The sequence below is a fragment of the Cibotium barometz genome, chromosome 26 (assembly GCF_041138505.1).
Source record: "Cibotium barometz isolate CiBa-2024 chromosome 26, ASM4113850v1, whole genome shotgun sequence".
In the NCBI taxonomy this organism is placed as follows: domain Eukaryota; kingdom Viridiplantae; phylum Streptophyta; class Polypodiopsida; order Cyatheales; family Cibotiaceae; genus Cibotium; species Cibotium barometz.
In genome coordinates this window covers 38,300,954-38,317,132 of record NC_141071.1, presented here as the reverse complement: position 1 = coordinate 38,317,132, position 16,179 = coordinate 38,300,954, and the positions used below count along the sequence as shown (strand labels likewise).

Sequence of the window (16,179 nt, the reverse complement as noted above, 5' to 3'; positions counted from 1 at the left end):
TCGTATGGCGCTTGCATCCATCCAGCCTACTGAAACCCAAAGTCAAGACCCACCACTAGCTTCATTGAGTGCCATCACCATCGAAGGGGTGGAGTACCTCCTCATGCAGGATGTGTTGGAGCTCTTGAGGGAGGAGGAACTATATAGTATACTTGTGCGAGATGCCAGCCATGATTTCCTCGACTTTGATTACCAAGAAGCCCTACCACAGGTTGATGAGATAGGGCAATATGATGAAAGTAGTGTAGATGATATCTCTGCTATCATTACCGTCCAGAAGCAGATTGAGGATGTAGCTCCTCAATATGAGATCACAGATGAAGAGTTCGAGCGCTTGTAGAATGAACGCTTTGGACCTCGACCACAACATGCATTATCTGTGGTCTAGCCGGATGATAGCAGACCCATTCCAGGAGAGCAGATCTGGAGGCACCCTTGTAGAAGGAGCTGGATGAAGCAGAAAAGGTATCTCCTTTTACCAGTTTCTCCCCAGATTATTTGATAGTTAGGGCCTCTATGACATGTAGACCCCACATGTATAATCCCATGCCCATCAAAGGCTGGGAAGTGTACTGTCCGAAGGCTCACGTGGTAAGCCTTGAATCTGTAAAAATCAGGGCTTCCCATGCTAGCCTTTGGACAGTGCACTTCCCAGTCTCCTCTGATAGGCATGGGATCATACATGTCGGGTCTACATGCCCTAGAGGCCCTAAATATCAAATTCGGGGATATTCTAAAAAAACAAAAATCCTCTCCCATGCATTGCATGATCGATGCTGGCATCAATTTTATTTTGCATGAAAATGTGTATCTTGATGAATTTGCATCGAGGCGGCAGAGTGGAAGATCTGGGGGCCAAGAAAGGGTTCAGGTTTCTGCACTCAAGGATCTGCACTCAAGGAGTACATTGGCAAACCTGCCAATGATGTGATAGTCTTCCATAAGACTTGCTCTCCGGTGTATGCGGAGAACTTTTTGAAGATTAAAGCACTTACAAAGGGTGCTGCATTCAAAGTTATTCCGACTAAATCAAGTTTGGAAAAAGTTATTCTACTTTGATGCTCAAAGTTACTTTACTTATTCTCGACTCAAAGGTTAGGGCCTTTTTTTTTCTATGGTGGCCCGTGGCATTGTTATGGGGGTATAGGATCCCACCCATCATCAAGGTAGATCTTGAAGGGTTCCATGTTTTGATTCTAGCCATCAAGGTGGCTTCAGAGTCTGGAGAGTCTAGTAGTAAGAAGCCTAGGATATAGATATGATGATTATGTAACTTTGATGACTATGATTTGATGACCATGTAATGTCTTATGATATGAATGGAAATTTGGGTTACATAGTTTTTTGTTTGATACGTGTCTTGTAATGTATTTTATTAGTTGACTCAAGCAAATAAATTAAAATTACACACGTAACTTAAATAAAAATTGTATCCATTCGAAGACGCATATAAATCAATAAATTATATAAACTCAAATTAAAAGAGACTTATTTGCAACACAAGATAAGAGAATTTTATTTTTAAAAATATACATTGAGCTTTACATAGCTTTTGAGAATTACAATCATGCAAGATATACAAAAATAAAACTAAAGATCCTGGCCCAATGCATGCGTCACACCAACTACATGTCCTTTTCATAATGATAGTGACCCTCTTCGCATGGATAGCTGCAAACATCATGTCACCAAAAATGTCCACTGCGTATGCCTCCGCAGCCTCTTGGAGTGCTTCCAAAGCTTGGGCTGTCCCCACTGCATAGGTAGTGGGCTTGATGCTATGTGAGCCCAGAACCTCCTATGACGATGACATTGCAGATCTTGCATAATCTCTCACACCATACATTGGAAGGAGAGCTTCGGTATGAGCAGGTTCACCATCTTTTGGTATTTTCTAATCTCACAAAGAGCCACAGTGCCAAGCTTCCACCTACGCTTGTGATGTTGCTGCTGTGGTGGTTGGACGGGGGGTACTCCACGTCCCACCTTGGGGGGCCAAACTCTCCTAGCAATTTTCTTGGTGCGAGCCATGCTCTTGGAGGTGAGAGAGATAAATGAGGTCTGGTGGTTGAGAATTGATGAGTTGATTTGGATTCTGATTGAAAAATGATGATTCTTGAATTTTGGTTGAAAAGCGATAAGCTGAGCAAAACCACAATGAGGATGAATGGGATGAGTCCCTGTGATGATGTTCGTAACTGGAATGACGATAATGACTTCAGCAAATCACTATGAGATTAGTGGATTGTGCTGACAAATTGCTACTATTAACACTTGACCCAGTGGATCAAGTTAAGGGATGACAAATTAAAAATCTTTATAATTGAAATTCCCATGGAGGACTGTCAGATGGAAATTTTGATCTAATGGACCATTATTGTGTTAAAGATATGAATGATATGTTCTGAATATCTTTATCCCATGATTCTGTGAAGGAGCTGACTAATCTAAAGAACCCCAGAATCAGTTGAATCTAAAATCGGATTTGAATCATAAATAACAGGACTTAACAAGAATTTTCGTATTGATAGGAACATGGATCGAGGTCATCGTGGTAGAAATGATAACCCCCAACTCGATGAGGAAGAGCTCGACTTGGATGTTCGTAAAACTCTTCATAGATCCAGCCTGGACCTTTCAAGGGTGAAGGAAAAAACTTGGGTGAGGCTATGGATAAGTGGATCGAAGCAATGGAAGAGTACTTCCATGTCACTGGGTACAATGACAAAAGCAAAATGGCTCTTGCAAGGCTGAAAATAGGAGAAATAGCCAGAGTGGCATGGAGAAACCACTTCGATGTCACTGGGTACAATGACAAAAGCAAAATGGCTCTTGCAAGGTTGAAGATAGGAGAAATAGCCAGAGTGGCATGGAGAAACCACTGCGAGACAAACCATCTGGATCGAAATAGCCAGACATGTAATGATCTCAAAATTTACCTAAGGATGAGGTTCTGCCCTCCCGGCTTTTTGGAAACAAAGATGAACGAATTCTTAGAGTTAACCCAAGGGAGCAGAACTATTGAAATATATCACCAAGCGTTCGCTCTCCTCCTCAAATACTCACCACCGCTAGATGAAGAATAGCTAATGGCTAGGTTCATTTGGGGACTAAACGAACCTTTGAATATCCTGGTGAAGAATGCCAAGCTAGTTTCCATGGCTGAAACAATGCGGATGGCGAAGGATTTCGCCAAGGCCTTTGATATCAAAGTCCCGCCGAAGCCAACACCATCACCTTTCAAAAGGTTTTTAATTCCAGAAGGTGGTTCCAACCTTCTGCCGCCTAAAAGATATCAGGGTCAAGCCCAGGATATGGGAAGATCTAGAATGGAAGAAATGCCCTTTTCCCGAAACTCAATCCCTTAGAATTCAACTTCAGAAGTTCCACCCCTGAACAAAGGAGTGAAATGCTATAACTGTCAAGGATTTGGACATCACAATATGGATTGCCCAACTCCTTTTGGATCAAGGTTTTCGGGGCGAAAAAAAAAAGGATCAAGATTCCGGACTCGAGCTCCTTCCTTCCAGAGTAATCAGGTTTCTTTCCGCCAAAATCAAGGAAATCCCAGAGGTAGACCCTCTAACCAACCCGCAGTTTCAATCCAAAGTAATGCAAGACCTCCGCCTCTCAGAATAGGGGAAGTCAAAGAGAGATGTTCCCAAATCGGCCGTCCACTTCCAAGGCAGTAATGCTAGAAGTGATTGAAGAAGAAGAAGAAAATGAAAGAGATCATACTCCACCTGCGAGACGAGGACATCTCGCATTTTTTTAAGTGGGGTAGGATGTAAGATTCCTCCCCAGTCCTTCAAGATGTCCAGTTTCTCCTCCTGTAATCAATCCCCTTTTTAGAATAATAACAGATCCTGTTTCTATCTATTTTAGCCTGGAGAGAGAAAATGTCTAGAGGGAGGTAATTCAAAATTGAGATATTTTTGGATATAAAAATCCTCCTAGTGTCTAAAATGATTTCCCTTGAAACAAAAATTCAAAAAGAACTTTCCAATGTGCAATTAGAATTAATTAAAAATAGGTATAAAGGACCTTATCCCAGATTTTCACAAATTTTTGAATTATGCTCCAATTAAGGTTCCTATGGACCAATAAGATTCATCCAAATGTAGGGAGGAGATAAATTGAAGAATAAAAGAAAAACCCTCAAAAATGAGTAAATGCTCACATAAGATGAAGAGTTGATTGAGTACAAGGTTTATTAGTTAAAAATTAAGAGATATTTAGAGAAAATGATGCATTTTTGACACCTCAGTGTGGGGATCTCCCCTCACGAAGGAGGTGCCTATTTCACATGTGTGGAGGAGTTTTAAACTAAAAAATAATGAGATATTTTCATCTCTCCTCTCTCTTGTTTCAACTAGATCCAAAAAGTAAGCCAAACTGATCCAAAAATGGTCAAAAGTTGACCAAATTGATCTGGAAAATTCTAGAATCAGTTTGCTTGGTTAGAAGCTCACTTTTTCCTATAAATAGAAGCCTCCCCCTTTGTAAAAGGTTAATGGTGTTTATGCACTGTTACTCTACTCCTACTACCCAGAGCCAATTACATTGAATTTTCTTGATAATTCAATTATTTTTGGCTTAATCCTCTCCAAAGTAATTGGTGGCCACACTTCTTCAAACAAGAGTAGAACCCTTAATCCCTCAAGCCAAAGGAAAGCTTATAACTCCATATAAGCTAAATTTTTCTTACTTTTTAATTTTAAATCTATGGTTTTCTTGATTTTCTTGTTTATTTAGTTGATTAAAGTAAATTCTAATGCTATGCCTTGATGAAAAGGCCATCCCCTTCTCTTCTTTACAATTCAGCCTTTCTTTATCCTAGAATGTTTAACAAAAAGATTAATTAAACTTTTCTTATTGTTTACTCTCTTGGAAATTGAAAATTGTGTAGATCAGAGTCTTTTACATCTAATTGGGGTTAATTTAAATTGAAAATAGAATGTCAAAAATGAGAAATGGTCAGCCATACAAAGGAGGTTATGGCAAAATTTTCTAGAATTTTATGGAAAAGAAAGTTTATTTTTATGTTATTCCAAAAGAGTAATTCCCACTGTTTGTGCATTCTAAAAGAAATATTCTAAATTACTCCATGTACATATTCACCTATGAATATGCATGGATATCACTGATATTAATTATTAAATTTAATTTCTATGCATAGAAAGATGCATAATGGAAATATTTTTATTATAAAAGTGTTGTTTTCATTGAATTTAATTTCTATGCATAGAAAGATGCATAATGAAAATATTTTTATTATAAAAGTGTTGTTTTCATTGAATTTAATTTCTATGCATAGAAAGGTGCATAAAGGATTTATTTTTATTTCAAAAGTGTTATTTTTATTAAAATTGAGTCTATGCATAGAAAGATACATAAAAGATTTATTTTTATTTCAAAAGTGTTATTTTCATTAAAATTGGTTTTTATGCATAGAAAGGCGCATAAAGGATTTATTTTTATTTCAAAAGTGTTATTTTTATTAAAATTGATTTTATGCATAGAAAGATGCATAAAAGATTTTTTTATTTTCAAAAGTGTTATTTTCATTATAATTGGTTTTATGCATAGAAAGATGCATAAAGGATTTATTTTTATTTCAAAAGTGTTATTTTCATTAAAATTGATTTTATGCATAGAAAGATGCATAAAGGATTTATTTTTATTTCAAAAGTGTTATTTTTCTTAAATTTGAATTTATGCATAAATAGATGCATAAAAGGATTTTTATAAAAGAGTTATTCCCACTGAAGTTGATTTTTATGCATAAATAGATGCGTAAAGAATCTTTATATCAAAATTAGAATTCTCTTAAATCTTATGAAATAGGTGTGAGAATGAATGGATGGATGGATGTGATGTGAATAGAGGTGATGAGATGTGAGGTGAATAGATGTGATGAGATGTGATGTGAATCAGATAAATGTGAATGAATAGATGAGATGTGATGTCATGTGAATCAGGATGTAAATGAATGATATGGGATGTGAATCAGGATGTAAATGAATGATATGGGATGTGAGTGGATGTATGTGAAATAATGTATGTGAAGAAGTGATGTGGATGCGTATGCGAAAGAATGTGATGTGATGAAAAGAGATGTGATGTGACATGAATATATGTGGATGTGAAGTGATAGATATGAATGTATGAATAGATGTGGGTAGTCGTACAGATGAACGATTGGATGGATGTGTATGAATAAGATATGATGTGGATAGAAGTGATGTGATATAATGTGGATAGAATGTATGTGATGGGATGGTTATGAGAATGTATGTGGTGGATATGAATGAACAAATGTGATGGATATGAATGAATGTGATGTGAGGGATGTAAATGGATGTGATGTAAATGAATGTGATGGATGTGAATTGATGTGATGTGATGTGAATCGATATGTGAATGAAGGAGATGTGATGTCATGTGAATCAGGATGTGAATGAATGAGATGTGAATGAATGAGATGTGAATCAGGATGTGAGATGTGATGTCATGTGAATCGGGATGTGAATGAATGAGATGTGATGTAAATTGGGATAGATGTGATATGTGATGTGAATGATTATGATGTGATGAGAATGGGAATACAGATGAAATAAATGAGGATTGATGTGGAACAATGTGGAAAGACGAGAGTTCGCTATAGAAACTGTATTTATGACTTGTTTTTAAAATGACTGTTTTATGTCAAGAATGCTAGGGAAGCATTTTGACCATCTTGTGAATGAGGTCATGGAGACCTAATCTGATAAAGTTGCAACAGTTTGACAGAGAGTCAATGGAGGACGTCTCGCGTAGCAAGGTCGGCCGAGGTCGGTCTCGCGTAGCAAGGTCGACCGAGGTCTTGACCGGCCTATGAGTGCTGCGAAGGATCCTAGAGGGTGCTGACCATACGGTGCTCGAGCTCTAGATCGCCGAAGATACCCACGCGTGCATCGTGGAAGATATTGGAACAAGAAGTAAGAGTTGTTTTCTGATTTCGGGCAAGGATCTGGTTGATTGACCTTGCTGGTCCTCAACAACAGATGAGTCCATGGTTCTTTTATATGGATCTGTTCGTTGATCTTGCTGATCTTCAATGGAGATTCCATTTTGATATGTGAATATATTGCAGAGAACTATGAGCTAGGAACCATCGAAAAGGCCCCTGAGTGGACAGGTGGTGAGCGTTCTGGTTTCCAATGATGCCATAGGTACACGGATGAAGGAATGATTCAAAATAAGGATTCAACTGGAGATTTTGAGGATTATGATCAGTGACACTATGATTTCATTAAATGATGAATCTGTGAAAAAGGCAATTTCATATTGGGTGTGTAAGTGGTGTGACTAGTTTTAAGTTTGCATGAATATCCGGCTAGGGGGCATGGGAACTCTTTTCCCTGGTACCCGGGACAAAACCTAACCAAATTCCTAATTGGATCCCATCACTACAGTGGTTGGGCGGTTGGCTAATCCACGGGACTGATGGGGTTAGGCTGGACTGATGGATCCCGAAAATGAGACTCAATTATCTTATGGTACAATAGATGAAGTAAATCCCAGATAAAAATTGTTCTATGGAAAAGAATCAACGGCTGTGCCTCTCAATGAGAAAAGAAGCGTTGGTCTCTATGATCCAAGTGCAATCTTTTCCTTGATCTGACTATGGGACTTATGGGTTCAGTCAGATCGGTTCAGTTAGTTAAGGCTTTTGACTACGTTAGAGTAAAAATATCCTGGAGGAATCGCCCGTGCTTTTCGGGTGAGGGAAGTTTTTTTCGGGTTCGGTTTTGGAAGAACCGAGGGATTAGTCTCTTGTCTGGATATCCATAGAGGCAAGGCCCCGAGTGAGGGACCCTACCCCGCGCAAGAAGTGCTACTTCCGCTGTTAGTACCCTTGAATTCGTTGCGCGGATGGGACAGGGATTTTTCAAAAGAAATACGATCCGTGTGACATGAAATTGTAGAGCCATGAAGTAATGCATGAGAAACCCTCCTAAGATCTGAATTTGAGATGGTAACATAGTGGTGATGATGGGGTGTATAGTGTCGATCAAGTGAAGGACAGTAGTAGTAAGAATAAGCCACAACTATGCATGAACACTCTCCACAAGGTACCCCCAAATGTGTGAACACTCCACAAAGCACACAAAAATGTGTAAACATGCTCACAAAGTACTAAGCATGTGAACAATCTCTAGAAAACCCAAAAGTGTGCGAAACAAGCCCAAAATGCACTGGTGCACATGAACACACCCTAATAACTCCCAAGCACAAAATGCACTGATGCACGTGAACACACCCTAACAACTCCCAAAAGTGCACACGTGTAAAAAAATCCAAATGTGTGATCCTGCCTTAAACAATGCTCAAAAGTAAGCCCGACACCTCACATATGGAAACACGTGCAAAAAAACCCCAACGATCCACAAATAAGCCCAACAATGTGCAAACGGCCTAAAACAATTCCCAAGGGTACACCACGGGTGAAAGAATCACTAGCATGCATGTGAGACACTAGCATAAGTGAAGGAGTAAAATAGGTCAAAACTTGGTGTAAAATGATAGCCAAGAGTGTAGGTCAAGATTGGACTAACTGAGGTGTGGAAGCGAAAATTTGTGTAAAAGGTTAAGGTATGTAAAGGAATGTGGAAGGGTGTAAATGGGCCAAAAAGATGGGAAATGTATAGACATGTAAAAGATTGAGGCTTGTAGATTTGAAAAGCCCATAGTAAATGTGGAAAAACCAAAGGAGTAGGGTAAGTCCAGCAAGGTGTGAAAAGGCCAAAGCCTTAGGGTAAGTCCACATTGTGGATGACCAAGGCTTATTTCCTGTGATGACCAACGTGGGTGTACATGAAGCCAAGCTCAGCCTGTGAAGGAAAGCAATGAAGCTTATAAAAAAACTATTTATTGCATTGTTGAACTACCGGTTGGCGACCACTAAGGCAGAAAGCTCATGCTGCCAATTGCTTTGTACGCTCGGGCTTTGTAATCCACCAACTTTGAACGATGCCAAGATTCTCATTCATTGCTAGACTTTGCTTCTAGTTAAGCTAGGTGATTGGCCATTCTTTTTCAGAACTATGACTAATGGAGACACCCAATTAATTATGTCAATCAAATAAATGAAACCCACTCTTAGTAATTTTTTGATTTCTTCTTTTACTTGGTAGGTATAATTCAGACTCATTCGGTACCTCTGTTCCCAAATGGGAATTGTACCTTCTTTGAGATTAATCTTATGCTGATAAAAACTAGAGTTAATACCCTTTATATCCATGTAACTCCAAGTAAACACATCTTTGTATCTTGACAACAATTCTTGCAATTGTTGTCTCCATTCCTCTGTAAGTTTGGAACTTACTTGAACCATTTGAGGATTCTGATTGTCTCCCAAGTTTATTTCGGACAATTCATTTTCATGCACCCGACTACTTTTCTACATGTTCCTCTCATGGGCTTCTCCACTAGATATGAATGCTTTGATTTCTTCAAGAACCTCATCCTATTCTACTTCTGGATACACTTATTGGTTTTTCTACTCTGGGATTTTCTATTTTGGATTGGCCAAGATTTCGCCTTCCATGGTTGTTCCTATAACTCCTTGCATTGCCATGACTTTTAGCTCATACTATGACATTATCTAGTCAACAACCACCTCAAATAAAGAGACTAAATCTAGATTTTCTTTTAAAATTTTCTCTTCTTCATTATCTTCCACTTCTTCCAGCTAGTTAAGTCCTTTTACACGAAGTGGTTGATCCAACGAGTTAACTTTTCCTTTTGAGAATACAGACACTTGGATCTTCTTCTTTCCTGTTCGGATGGTCAGCCGATCGGTCTTCCAATTGTGTCAGATTTTTCCATGACGGAGCCATGGTCGGCTAAGCAGCATCGGATAGTTCTCCGACATCCAAATTATGGCAAAGGACGCCTAGAATTTACAGTCGGGCACACTGATTTCTTGATTCTGGACAATGCCCGCAAGCATCATTCTCTGCTCATCCGCCATCTTGATAGCAAAGGGCGCCAGTTGAATATCTGTGATACCTAAGCTATGAGCCATTTCTTGATAGCACATTAACTATGGATCCTCCATCAATGAGAACTCTAGGTACTGTCTTTTTTTTTTAAATGTTACTGTAACTTCTAAAAGTGCTTCATTATAGTCGAGAATCGACTCCACTGAACCACATTGAGTTGTGTTCATGTGACTGTTGTTGGGCTGAATCTCTACCAGCGATTCCATAGGAACAATCTTTTTCAAAAGCCATTTCCTGCAACTAGGCAACACTAAGCACAGAAATTGATCCAACATGATACTAAGCTTCATCTTCTGCAAATCTTTCCATAAATCATACTCTTCTGATGGATCAATTGTCTATACTTCATTTGTTGCAATCCGAGGTAACATTCGTACCTCTTTCTCATGCACACTCCACTCCTGGTTCTCATGTTCTTTCCTCTTTGATTCCCTCACTGTTACATCCCTCTAGATTCTTCTTGGAGATAACTACTGCTATCTTACCGACTCCCTAACTCAGCAATGATACTTCCAGCCTTTATTGGACTTGTTGTACGCTTTTCTTGCATCCTTCTCATTCTTTCCGCAATTTCTAGCTCTTTCCACATCATTTTTGCTTGCTTCTCATGCTTCCAGCACTTTCTGACTCTTTTCCACATCATTTCTACTTGCTTCTGGTGCTTTTGAAACTTTTTGGCTCTTTTTTGCACCCTTTCCTCTTAATTTCAATGCTTCCAGCACTACACCATAAACAGGTAAGCAAAATAGCAATGTATGGACTAGAGGAAACCTCTTCATCACACTGAGAGAAAACACATCGACATGTAGCACATAGCAACAAGAACCATCCAGATTTAAATGAAAACAAAGGTGAATGGACGGAGGACTTAACAAACAGTGAACGATTTGCCATTTAACCGGTAAGGGCAAAGAATCCACCTATGCCAACTTCATGCAGCATAGACGTAATGATTAGATGATAAAACCAGAGCATGAGCAAGGAATTGATCACCAAAAGTGTTGGCGGGATAAACCAACATAGTAATAAAAGATTTAATAGTAATCATTATGGCAGCATGATCACGAAAAGTGTTGGCGACATATAAACCAACACAGTAATAAAAGATTTAATAGTAAACATTATGGCAAAATTAAACAATGAACAATTTGTTGATACATACTGTAGGCGAATGTGACATTGCATAGACAATTCAAAACACAGAAAGTAGACTCAAAGCTTGATTATGCATTTATTCACTCACATACATGATTACAATGAGCACTTGTTATAAAAGCATGTATACACTTATCAGCTCTGAGAACTAGAACGACACCTGTGACAATTGGAATCCTATTCCTAAACTACCCCTAAGCTAAGGTTATAAAGTTATTGTGGCAAGTTATTTCCTAAGCTAACAATGGGTAACCAAGATGAGGAGAAGAGTGATCATCACTACCATCAATGTTACTACTTCAACACCATCAAGACATGCCAACTAGACTAGTTAAAGGGAACAATCTGTTCCCCAAGGCAACAGAACGAGATATTCATGATTTTTCTTCTTTTTTGGAGAAATCGGAGAAGACTTTCTCACAAGGGAGGGAGGTTCTCTGATAAATCAATAAGTGAACAAGAAATTCAGCAATTTTCAAGAAAATCAAGAAATACAAAAAATTAAGAAACACTAATCAAGGGGATTATCCGAAAGAAATTCTGTAGATGGTTTCTGAAAATGTTGACTAGCATAAACTAAAAAATGATTAAGCATTAATCTCACTGGCTTATTCTTTTAAAATGAAGAAAATCAAAAGCTGAAAACTGTATAAAAGAACTTATCTAAAAATAGATTAAGCACTTATCACTCTCTAATCAAAACATCAAGATTTAAGCCATGAGCTCTGATACCAATCCAATGAAAGGAATCTAGGGATTTCACTCATTAGCATGGAGTACACATGGAAAATGTTGTGTGGGGGGGTCACATGGCTACCCTTTCAGTGAAAAATCAAGCAAATATTGGAGAAGGTGCATCATCCACACAATCATTTACTCAAAATCACATACTTAATTCTTCAATTTAGTGCACTTTTACATCATATTTGTGGCAAATTTGTAATGGGCTTTTGCTAAAGCCTCCGAAAAATCTACATCCAATCGTTGCAAAAGCAGATTACACTCTATATCTATACACTAAGAAGAGAGTACTTATGTGTAAATCCTACCATTTTTTCATCACTTTTCTTCTACTCACCTATGCTCTTGTTCATGGTGAAGATGCTGTAGTTTAAGAGAGTGGCAAAGCTGACCCAAGCCAGGTAAGGCTTAAACAAGTTAGAAGCGGCATGATTTACAGGGCTAAAAGCCTGGATGCAAAGGGCCAACACAACATCAAGGGCAACTATGTCAACCAAGGCAAGCTTGACACTGTGGAGCCCAAAGAAGAAATAAGGCCAGAGGAGGTTTAAGGTGAGCTGCAGGAGGTAAAGCCCAAGAGGATACTGCTGCCTCTTCAACCCCCCTTCAACCCACACAAGCCATGAGGCAAGGCCCATGGTGGGGTAGAGTAAGCTCCACGCAAGCCCAAACAGCCAACCAGGGGGGTTCCAAGAGGGCTTCTTGAGGTCCCTGTAGAAGGCTTGATTTGGGTTATTGAAGATTGCATCAATTATGCCTAGGATTAAGGGGATGGAGACTGCAATGAGAAGAGATTTGAGGCCCTGTCCATGCTTAATTAGACTGTAAGAGGGTTTGGGGGTGTCTTTGGAGGGCTCATCTGGTGATGGGTTGCTGCGAGATCTCTTGGAAAGACCTTCTGAGCTCATACTTGGAGGAGGAGGAAAGGAGACCAAGGTTCACAAATGTTAATGGAATCAGAAAATGTTGATACACAAGTGAAGTAGAGCGTGTAGAGAAGCCAATTATTATAAGCATCTCTCACCGTCCGCCCCATCATCATGAACTCCACGTGTCAATTGGAAACCGACACTGATACTATCGATACACATTTGGTGGGCGGTGGGCACCCAAGCTCATTGTTGGCACCCACATGTTGGCTAAGGTGCGTTTACATATACAAAGTTGCAATTTCCCCCAAATTGCACGTACGCGGAGAGATGAACTCGGGTCACTCTCAGAAAAAAAAAATCGTCCTTCAGTGTAATTTTCACGGCTCAAATTGAGAAAATCCTGTTATAACCTTGAATCTAAAGATCAAATTTTTGCAGTTTCAGTTATAAAACCGACGAATCTATGCATTTTTTTCAATAAAACCTGGCTGGGTTTGAAGGTCATCCTTTTTTCACTGGTTAGAAAAAAAGTTTATTTCTAACACTGGCTGGAGTCACTCCCTCGAGCTTCAGCGCGACGAGGAAGTTTTTCATTGAATTTCAAAAATTGTCACTCCCTTTTTTTCCCCCAAAAAAGGTGTGGGCACTTGAAGTATGTAAATCTCCTAAGGTGCAAGTAAAGCCATTTGAGCTTTCTAACCCAAGCCCCCCTTAGTCCTTATCATTAGGTGTTTAAATGGACACCCTCTATAATGTCAACACTCTCTTCTCACGCAGAACAAGACCAATCACCCTATTTTTAACTTTATCTAGGGCCCATTAGTACCCTCCCTTCACTTTATCTCGAATGATCATCCTACTTTTGCTTTATCTTTGGGTCTTGAACATGTAGATTCTCATTTTGAGTTTTTGTTACCATTACTTTTAACATTACCTCCACATAGTCTACTTTGTACATCACCTTGTTTGGCAAGGCAAGCACTATGGAAAACTTTATGAGGCAATCATTTTCATCCCTCCTTTCTCAAAATAAAGTGCCAAGTACTCAAGTCCCTCCTAGACCACGGAGGTGAGGCAATCATTTTCATCCTTTTTTTCTCAAAATATTCTCTCTCTCTCTCTCTCTCTCTCTCTCTCTCTCTCTCTCTCTCTCTCTCTCTCTCTCTCTCTCTCTCTCTCTCTTTCTCTCTCTCTCGCCACTTGCTACTCTTTTCTCTCCTCTATAGATCTACTACCTACAAGAAAGGCTAGATTTCTCTTATTTTTTAAAAAATTTATTATTTTTCACCATTTTTTGTCTTGTTTTTCATCTTCTATTTGTTCCATTTTTTCATGTTAAGGTTTGCGGGAGCATCTTTCCCTCCCTCTTTTCCTTCTTCAAAGAACTACAACAAGAGGTATAAGGCTCTTTTCCTTGTTCAGAGAACTACGATAAGAGGTAAGGCTCTTGTTATTGTTCTCTTGGTATTTGTTTCTATTTTTGTGATTGCTTTTTTTTTTTGGCTTTCTTGTAGGTTAGAGTTTAAGTGCGTCTTCCCAATCTCTTGTAAGTTAGGATTACAAGTAATGGTGACTTCCTTCCCACTTTCTGGCACTTCTCTCTCTTTCTATCGATTTGCAACAAAGGAAGTTAGTGATCTTTTCTCTTTCTCTTTTTTATTTTCCTCTTTGCTTTGAATATTCCTCTTTGCATACACCCTTTATCATCTTGAGGTTTTTTATTTTTTTTTCTTGCAAGTATTGTTCACTAGCCATAGAGCCTCTATGCATACGCTTTATGCATAGGCCTCTATGCATACGCTTTATGCATAGGCCTCTATGCATAAATACTTACACGGGAAAAAAAATTCTTGCAAGAATTTTTCCCTATGCATAGAGCGTCTATGCAGAGAGAGAGAGAGAGAGAGAGAGAGAGAGAGAGAGAGAGAGAGAGAGAGAGAGAGAGAGAGGCTCTATCTAATAATATATACAAGATGTGTTATGTAAATCCCCGAGGGATTTACTCTTAGAAATTTATGATGTTACGTGAGTGTACAAGAGGGGGGTTTTTTGAAACGAGGCATAAGCTTATAAGGTAGGGGTAAGGCCATGTATTAGGTGAATACTAAATCTTAAATTTAAGTTAGGGGGAGGGGGGCTCGAGGGGGGGGAGGGGCGGTAGGGGTATAACAACATTAAGGATATGTCATAAGTAATTTTGATATCAAGAAATGATCACATCATGCTTAAATAATGATTCAAGTAGGTTGTGGTTATTTACAGTGATGATTTCCTAGTACTTAACACCTATTTCTTGGTAGCATGCATGAAGTACTTATGCTCATTCAATAAGGTTCAAAGTAACATATAATTTAATCTAAGGAGAGGGGGTGTGTAAATGCTAGATATAAGGAAGAGAGGTGACATAGTCGTCCCCCTTTATTGTGAGTGAATCCCTTAGGTGTAAACCTTAGACATAAAGTAAGACATTTTTGAAAAGATTATATAAAAATCCATCGCTAATGATAGTGATGTTAAAAAAAACAAAAGAATAGGGAAAGGACATTACATTTGTTATACAGAAGATGCTATAGAGATAATGTATTATGAAAGGTGTATGTTGCAAAGGCGATCTTTGAATAAAGCATGAGAGCGTAGCAAAGGGTAAAAATGAGGGTTTGGTAATATGAGAACATCATAAGAAAAAGGTAGGGTAAAAACGATTTTATTTGAAAAGGATTATGGAAGACAATACATGCAGCTTAAGCCTTGAGATTTGGGCTCTATAGTATAATAGGTCCCCTCAATGTTTCAAATGCATTAATTAATTAATGCTAAGCTAGTAACGTAAACTTAAAACCTTAGTGAAGTTATAGGCTTTGTGCTTTTTCGAGAACATTCACTTTTGGATTGTTTGTGAGTGGTCATAAAAACAACCAGCCGTGTACTTATCGAGTCCAGTGAAGAGGTGACGGGTGAGTGTAGTAAGAGGATGACGAGGAGCAGCATAGAGGGAGGAGGATAAGGAGAAGGAGGAGTGGGAGGCAGATAAGGAGGAGGAGGAGTGGGAGGGGAAGGAGAACGAGGAGTGAGAAAGAGACGAGGGGGGTTTCAAAGCCAATGTTAAAAGAGAAAACCAAGGTCTAGTGTATTTTGCACCTCTTAAATTTGAAAAGTACTTGAAAATTCCATAGTTCAAGGAGTTTAAGGTTTCAAATTTCTTAAATTTTGGAAGGTTTTAGTTATAAATAAATTCTAAATGAGAAATACCTCCAAACTTTAGAGGCATCGTTTGGGCGAAAACTTGTTGTGCCTATGCACGCTTTTAGCCACATGACGGTGGGAAACGTGCGGCGGGCTAGCACGGTGTGAAAGGGAGGAGA

At 38.8% G+C, this 16,179-nt stretch overlaps 1 protein-coding gene across 1 annotated transcript; it reads right to left on the bottom strand.

Moving 5' to 3' along the window:
* Positions 1 to 373: 373 nt before the first annotated feature.
* On the bottom strand, positions 374 to 2,031 carry LOC147623940 (uncharacterized). Its single transcript, XM_086820833.1, has 3 exons — positions 1,845 to 2,031; positions 1,630 to 1,755; positions 374 to 447 (listed from the first exon to the last, which is right to left on the bottom strand). The coding sequence occupies exons 1-3, from the start codon at positions 2,029 to 2,031 to the stop codon at positions 374 to 376; spliced, it is 387 nt and encodes a 128-aa protein (XP_086676959.1).
* Between the last annotated feature and the right edge of the window lie 14,148 nt (positions 2,032 to 16,179).

What these genes read in the sequence shown, in the direction of transcription:
- LOC147623940 (XM_086820833.1), bottom strand. Translation starts at nt 2,031, where the DNA reads ATGGCTCGCACCAAGAAAATTGCTAGGAGAGTTTGGCCCCCCAAGGTG. An exon ending in ACCGAAGCTCTCCTTCCAAT is followed by an intron (nt 1,756 to 1,844) that starts GTATGGTGTGAG and finishes CTACCTATGCAG; the next exon opens with TGGGGACAGCCCAAGCTTTG. An exon ending in TATCATTATGAAAAGGACAT is followed by an intron (nt 448 to 1,629) that starts GTAGTTGGTGTG and finishes TGCTTCATCCAG; the next exon opens with CTCCTTCTACAAGGGTGCCT.